The sequence below is a fragment of the Dipodomys ordii genome, unplaced genomic scaffold (genome assembly GCF_000151885.1).
Source record: "Dipodomys ordii isolate 6190 unplaced genomic scaffold, Dord_2.0 Scaffold8, whole genome shotgun sequence".
In the NCBI taxonomy this organism is placed as follows: Eukaryota; Metazoa; Chordata; class Mammalia; order Rodentia; family Heteromyidae; genus Dipodomys; species Dipodomys ordii.
Window position 1 is genome coordinate 17,543,950 of NW_012267224.1, and position 7,805 is coordinate 17,551,754.

General features: G+C 41.3%; 1 protein-coding gene across 1 annotated transcript in view; it reads left to right on the forward strand.

Annotated features, from left to right (window-relative positions):
• Positions 1-1,451: 1,451 nt before the first annotated feature.
• Pgm2 (phosphoglucomutase 2) overlaps positions 1,452-7,805 on the forward strand; it is a 46,638-nt gene continuing 40,284 nt past the window's right edge. The window contains exons 1-2 of the mRNA XM_013008902.1: positions 1,452-1,635; positions 6,299-6,381. Of these exons, the coding sequence (XP_012864356.1) occupies positions 1,452-1,635; positions 6,299-6,381 (267 nt within the window). The remainder of the gene's footprint in view (positions 1,636-6,298; positions 6,382-7,805) is intronic.

Consider the following 7,805-nt stretch of genomic DNA (forward strand, 5'->3'; position numbering starts at 1 on the left):
AGTTCTGCTTTGGTTTGACTTAGGCCTGAAGTAAAAACTATCCCTTCAAATCCTTCCTGAAGTAGAATGATTTATCCAGGGTTTTTTTTTTTTTGTTTGTTTTGTTTTTGCTGTTGTTCTCCATGACAAGACGACTACATACCAAATAAAGAATCCAAACATGCCCAATCTTACACATGATAACTTCACCCATGCAAATAGATGGCCCATTCAATTAAACTATTTGCTCTGGTCTTACGTAGGCACCAATTCCATGCCTGGTGGAGAAATCATGTTCAAATAGGAAATCTCTAAGGGCCTCTAGTCACCCCATTTCTTCCACTGACCTTGGTTATTTTAGATTCTATTAGCCTCATCTACTTCTCTTTTGGGAGAACTTCTCTGCTTCTTGCCAAGCTAGAGAAGATCTTTTGAGGCAAGGGCAATGTCTCACTTTACATTAAGTCCTGGAACACCAGGATCAGGGCTCCCAAAAAAGTCACCCAAAAAACAGGGAATTTGCAAATAAAGACTGTATCACAAACTATATATGAATACAATTTTGTCCTCATAGCCCTGATTTGATCACAGGGAACTGAAAGAAAAGCATCTTATCTCCTTAAGAAATTCCTTCCTGCAATAAAAAAAATATTAGGTAAGCTTGGCCAAATCTCACATAACTAAATTCTGACTTAAAAGCAACTTGATCTGTGACCTTCAGTGATGCATTCAATGTAGAAAACGTGAATGAGCTTGATGATTAGAACAGCTATAAAAATAAAGGCTTTAAAATTTGTGTGAATACTAAAACTGCCCATACCTGGGAGGTACTAGTTGATAACTTCTCATCATATGTCTATTTTTATTGTTTTTACTCTAAATGGTCCTCATAGAAAATGGAGTAACTAAGCCAATAAGAAAAAAAAAGCCACAGGAAACACTTTTCCGGGTTGTTTTTCCACTCAAATGTTCAGATGCTTTCTTGCTTCTAGAACAAAAGACTTGCCTCAAGACTTAAAATACATAGAAAGGTCATTTCCTTAAAAAATTCACTTTAAAGTTTCATAATTAAACTCTAATCTTTATATGTTATGAGTGTTTATAACTTGCCAAAGAATTTCTCTCTTGTCATGTCCTAGTTAGTGCGTCTCTGGTAAAGTACAGATTTATTATATACTACTCACCTCTAAGATAATTTTGTAAACCAAAAAGGGGGGTGGGGAACCATAGAATCAGAAATATCAAGTATACCAAACTCTACAGTTCATCCATCTCATGAAGTTACTGTTCTACCTTGGCTTGAGATGTTCTGAAATAGGCATTACTCTTTTGTCTGCTATTAATAATCTGTTGGATTATTAAGCTAGACCTGAAGTAAAAACAAACAAAAAATCAAAGGAAGAATATCAGTCCCAATGTCGAGATACAAGTTTTAGCACAGTTCAACACCTACGAATTGAAAAGTCAAGGACATGCGTGTCAGCCTGAATGTTGTCAGAGTACAAGTTTTAAGGCATCCAGAGCTGTTAAGGAAATGGAGAACAAGGAGCAGCAGGCAATTGGGCCATCCTGGAAGCCCTCTGACTTTTGAAAAACTTCATAGAGAGCACTACAGCCTAGGGGGACTGGTCTTCTCTGGATACCGCTTGGCCACAGGTAGGTCTCAGGTGACAAATGCCATTGTCCATGCCAGCTGACCCATGGCGCCCCAGGCCTGGGATGCCTAGGGCTCATCAAACACTGATTGAGTCAGAAAGAAGTTTCACTATCCCCAGAGCAAATAAAGGATGTGAAAATAACACACATGTTTCTCCCAGCTGAAGTGCAAGCATTCCTTTGCTCAACGAACATCCATTAAATGCCCTTCCTTGAACTTAAGGATGTACTGGCAATAAACAGCAGAAGCTCGCTCTCTTTCTAAGAAGCTCATGGGCCTGAAGGGCAGGGAAAGGATGCTCTCTTTTGCCCCTCAGGATCAACTTTCCACTCCTCTCCACTGCCCCGTGGTGCCCGGAGGCTGACTTAACATGGTCAGCTTCAGCTGGGCTCCAGCTGAGACTGGAGACTCTGGCTTGTGTCGAGCTCACTTTCCAGCAACACAGCCAGAGAGAGGGCAAGGGTAGAGAGGAGCAAGGTGAAGTGTTTGATTGCTTTAGCTTCCTCCTCACCTGGCGGAGGTGTCACGTGGCTGCATTCCCCTAAATCACACAACCTTATCCCAGAACTTAAGTCCAGCCAAACTCACTTTCTTCCCAAACCTAGCTCTCTCACGCCCAAGTCTAAGCACAGATTCCCATTGTACAGAAGGAAGTGCTTCCCCCCCCCACCCCTTCACCCTACCCCCACCCCCGTCCTTACCCATTCCCACCTGACCTCATTCTCCTTGACCTGGAAGAGTGGCTGCATTAAACTGCCTTTTGGTTATTTCCGGTGTGCTGATACAGAGGGTCACGTGAGCAGACCAGGTGAGAAAGGTATCTTTGTTCCTAATGGAGGAGGTCAAATGAGGCTGTGGCTTATCAGGCCCCGCTCCTATTTGTCCTTCTAGGTGCTCACTGAACTTTCCCTAGGAAGATGGAATCAGCCCCATTAGGATCCAGCAACTGTGGCCAAAAGAAAAAAAATCTGATGACAATCCCAGGAAGAAAGCTCAGCGGCTATGTGATTGATGGAATGAATCCTGCTCATCTAAAATTAGGACTTTACTCAACTTACATTGGTGCACTTTAGGGTTCTATGAGATACTGCTGACTTAAAATAGCACACAGAGCAACAAAATCTATTTTTAAGATCTAATTTGCTTTCTAGCTGTCTAGTCACAAAAGGACTAACTGCTATTCAGTTATGGTTATTTTTATTTTTATTTAAAAACTTTTTGGCCATCCTGGGAATTGAAATCAGGGCCTGGGTAATGTGTCTGAGGATCTTTTCTTCTTTCTTTCTTTCTTTCTTTCTTTCTTTCTTTCTTTTCTTCCTTCCTCTCTCTCTCTCTCTCTCTCTCTCTCTCTCTCTCTCTCTCTCTCTCTCTCTCTCTCTTTTTGCTCAAGGCTAGCATTCTACCACTTGAGCCACAGCTCCACTTCCAGCTTTTTTTGGTAATTTATTACCAATAAGAATGTCACAGGCTTTCAGGCCTGGGCTGGCTTTGAACCTCCACCCTCAGATCTCAGCCTTCCGAGTAGCTAGGATTATAGGTGCAAGCCATTGGTGCCTGTCTCTTATTCCCATTTTATGGCAAAGACCTAAAGAGGCTGCTCCTCTGAGATGCTTAAGGGCCCTGGCAGGTGAATGTCATGATACCTGCAACATGTCTGGACTGGTGAGGTACAGTCAGAAGAGCAAGGAGAGAGAATGGTGATTTTTTATGGTTCAGGCATAAAAGTGCCAGGCCTATTCCATCCATATTCAGTTTGACAGCAACCCATTGTTTGGCTGGGAAATTTAGGAGGAAGGAGAGAGGATTAGATCAGCAGATTATGAGTTTCCATTTGAATAGAAGTGTTCTCAGGTGACAGGAAGCCCCCTCTGAATCTGACAGCCTTAAAATCCAGCTGAAGACCCAAAGAATGCTACAATATATCAATGTTGTATCTGTCAGGATCCAGTCAGGACTAGAGATAGTGTTACAGGCAGGAAAAGCATACAGCTAAACCTCATAATAAGTCAGCAGAATTTTACATAGCTTAGTTTTGAAATTGTTTTTGCCTTCCTAGAGAAAAATCCAAGCAAGACATGAAGCATAATGAAAAGGATAGTTTATTAAAGAGAAATTGAGATATACTGCAAGAGATAAAATGTACCTCTCAGAGAACACTGCAGGCTCAAGCACACTCCAACGCACCAGGCTTTGTTTATCAAGGATTTTGAACAATTCTAGCTTAAGTGCTGGCTAGCCTTCCTTTGGTGGGAATTCTGATGGACGGGCTGATTGATGGGTGTAGCTTTTATAACAAACATGCATCTGCACATGCCCAGATAAATAAATCAGAGAAGTAGAAAACTGCAGAAGACTTCGCATTTATTCAAGCTCCCCTGCTATGAGTTAGGATACAACTAAAACCTACATCTAACAGTGGCCCAGATACCCAAGAACTCTTACTCTAATGTGCTAGGGGTTTGTTGTTGTTTGCGTGGTTACTAGTTGGTTTTTAATTTTCCTCTTGGGTATGTAAAACTTCTTCCTAATTGTGGAGCCTCCTGGTGGTGGGTAGGCTGTAGATTCACTCCTAGTATGGAAGCTGAAGAGGACAGATTCTTTCCTTTTTCTTGTGGAAGAAGAAATGAGACACCTGACTCATACTTGCTCCTGCCCAAGGCCACCGCTCTTGACCATGGACAAAAGTTCAGATAAACTAGTGCAATGGGGTAGGTTGTAAGAAGTCAGAATGCTCAGGAAGGACTCGTGTAAAAAACACGAGACTTATAGAAACTTAAAGATAGATGCTACTTTATCACTGCTTGCTATAAAGGGGAGAAGGGTTTTCTAACCTAGACTATGTAAGCAGTGACATCATTACCTTGCTAGCTTTGCTTTGGCCTTGTATGACTAGAATTGGGAAGAATGGCTGACTACAGGAACAAGTTTCCTCTACAGACACTAGCTTGCGAGGGTTCTCTCAGTATGTGTGAGAGGAACCCAGTGGCTTTTTTTCAATCTCCCTGTGACCACCCCTAGCATTTTGTAAATCTCCAGTTTCCCAGTTCAGTATGTTTCACAGCACAGTAGAGGAGTAAATCGCTGATAAGAAACTGATATAAATCATCTAGACCTAAAAAATGTCCCTAGGAGAAGTAGAGTTTTTTTGTTTTTTTTTTGCTTTGTTTTCTCACTTCAACCAGAGAGCACATGGAAAGTTAGGGTGGAAAGGGACTTTAAAGTTTTTCCTCCATCTGATTACAAATAAGGAAACTTAGACACCAAGGAATTAAGTATGGTACCCTGCTGTCCATTCTGCTAGGGATATGGGGAAACGTGGAGGATTAAGGTATGTAGCAAAAAATTAAGGAGGTGGATGTCAGATGAAAAATGCATGCAATTGCTGCTTATTTAAGTACGGTCCGTGTGGAGCCCCAAGAGTGCCTGCTGTTCCCCCACAATCTCCAGCAGCCTTGCCTCACCAGACAGCAGAGCAGGGAAGCCGCTATGGGCTTCAGCTCAGCCTGTTCTGTTGAATCCTGGACTTTTCTCCTGGAGAAGACCTGGAGAGGCATGTTCCTCATCCCAGAGGCTCACATGCCAACTGTTGTTGTGTTTCCTTGGTGTAACTTAAGCCAAGTAATTCATGAAGTTTGCCCCCTCCCCCTCCCCCCTACATCTCCCCCCCCGCCCCCGCCCGGCCCTGAGAATTGTGTGAAGAGGCTGCAAAATTGGACCAGGCCAAGTCCTGGGTATAATAGCTTTGATTTATCTACCTCATTTTTAAAACTATTTTTTTTTTTGTAGCTGCAAGTCTCTTACTTTCCTCTTCAATAACCAAGGAAGTCTTCCCGGGCTTTATCTGAAAAGCTCAGAGTTGATTGTATGGATAGGAACAGTTAAGACCTTTGTGAAATCTTTGATTGCTGTATTATTATTGTCCTCCTTTGTACGCAGGACAATACTGGACGGATAGAAGGGAGATTGGCCTAATGGTTTTATGAGCATGAAGGACCCAGCCTGGGGGTGTGAGTGGGGGGAGTCTTCCTCCACTGTGTTGAATTTTCCCCCATATTGGAATGAGGACAAAGATTGCACCCCAAGTTTTGTCTCTTCCATACTGCACCTGACTTTAGGATCCCAAAAGACTGTTTCTTGCCACGTCGTGCCTTTCCTTCTAGAATTGTCAGTGTTCGTAATACTGGGGCTCACCTGTTTACCTTGTGAAGTGAGCATCGTTCTAGGGGGACCCAGCACCCTGAGGTGCTCCTCACTGCCCAACCCAGCTGAACACGCCTGCCAATGAATGTGGGGCCCGAGGAAAGTCCCTGGGGTTTGTACCTGCTGATGCTGTTGGAAAATAAAATTTGAATGTCTTCCCCTCCACCACCCCCCAAAAAAAGAAAAAATGCATGCAAGCATAAATTATACAACTAGTACAATGTATAGTTAATAATACATATATTTAATAAATATGCACCTAATGATAAAATATGACTACTGATAAAAATAGGCATAATAGGCTAATAATCATCAAGAGCTGTCACCAAGCATTTCACATCTTTTCTAAGCCTCATGATGACTACTGTGTAAGGTTGCTGTGTTGTTAATCCCATTTGTATCCCGAGTAATTTGCCCAGTGACCAACTACCCAGTTCTCTATCTCTTCCTGTAACTCCCCAGTTTTCCACTGTGTAACAGTGCCTCCCAGCTTCCCGGTGGCAAACAATGAGTTTAACAAGTTCCCACTGAAGAGCCCATTGCAAGTGATTATTTTAAAACTCAACTAACTTACTGAGCTATGAAAAGAATATTGACATGGTGGCCTTAAAAACCTGCTTTTCAAAAACTAGGAATCTAATTCTTGCTTTTTCAGTATCTGTTCTTTGATTCATAATAAAAAAGTATACATAATGTATACTTTATGTATACATTATGTATACCAACGAAAGACTTTATACAAATTAAGTTTCAGATGATCACAAAAAAGGAAAATAATAAACTAGCTAAAATACTCTGTAATTGGTTTGTTTTATTTATCTTTTGTGGTGCTGGGGGTGAAATCCAGGCCTTGTGTATCAGGCAAGTACTTCTGCCCCTGTGCTATACTCCCAGCCCCAACTTTCAATTAACATATGACATAAAAATCTAACTTCTTTGAATAAATAGACTTTCATAGTGCTCTGAGATGATATAAAAATAAATTTTGTGTTTGATATATAAACAAATGCCTCTTTAGTTAATCAATAAAAAAGGAAATACTACTAATGAAATTATAATGCCAATGACAAAAATGAGCCTATTAATTCCAAGATATTAAATGCCATAACTCACCTATATTTGTTCTTAGTGATAAGTGGTAATTTCTGCTGAAATTATTTTTATATGCTACAGTGTAATACATGCAGTAAATGGAGGCTTGCATTAAATATTCAGCATAACTGCTGATCCCTGTCAGATCTTAAATCTGGCTGAATGTTTCCTCTATGAATAGAAATAGAGCTCAGAAATACTTGTGAGAATGCACAAGTTCTAGCAATAAGCAAGTGGCTCAACCTTCTCCAGCATTGATGTTACACAGAGAAAAATAGGTCCTTTTAAGGAAGGAGCCTAAAGGCTTTCACATACTGAAAAGAGAACAGAAATATAAAGAAAAACAAAATGTGCTTAAAAACTTAACTGTCATATCATTAAATGGATGTCGAAAAGTCCTTTCCCACAGGCTGGGAATGGGCTTAGTGGTAGAGTACTTGCCTAGCATGCATGAAGCACTGGGTTCAATTCCTCAGTACCACATACACAGAAAAAACTGGAAGTGGTGCTGTGTGGCCAAGTGATAGAGTTCTAGCCTTGAGCGTAGACAGGCTTAGGGATAGAGCCCAAGCCCTGAGTTCAAGGCTCATGACCAACCAAAACATCCTTTCCCAGAGATATTTTTTTTTAATTTCTTATTGTGAAAATACTGTACAGAGGGGTTACAATTACATGGGAAAGGTAATGAGTGCATTTCTTATCAAGCATTGTAGCCTCCTCCTTTTTTTCCCCTTCCCATCCCTTCCCATCCCCTCCTGCTCTGCCAAAGTTGTAAAGTTTGTTTTTCCACATAAGGACTTGTACATCTCATTGTTGCAATGGGTCCACCTGTATCCCTATTTAAACGATTTGTTTTTCCCCTTCCCCTCCACAAATT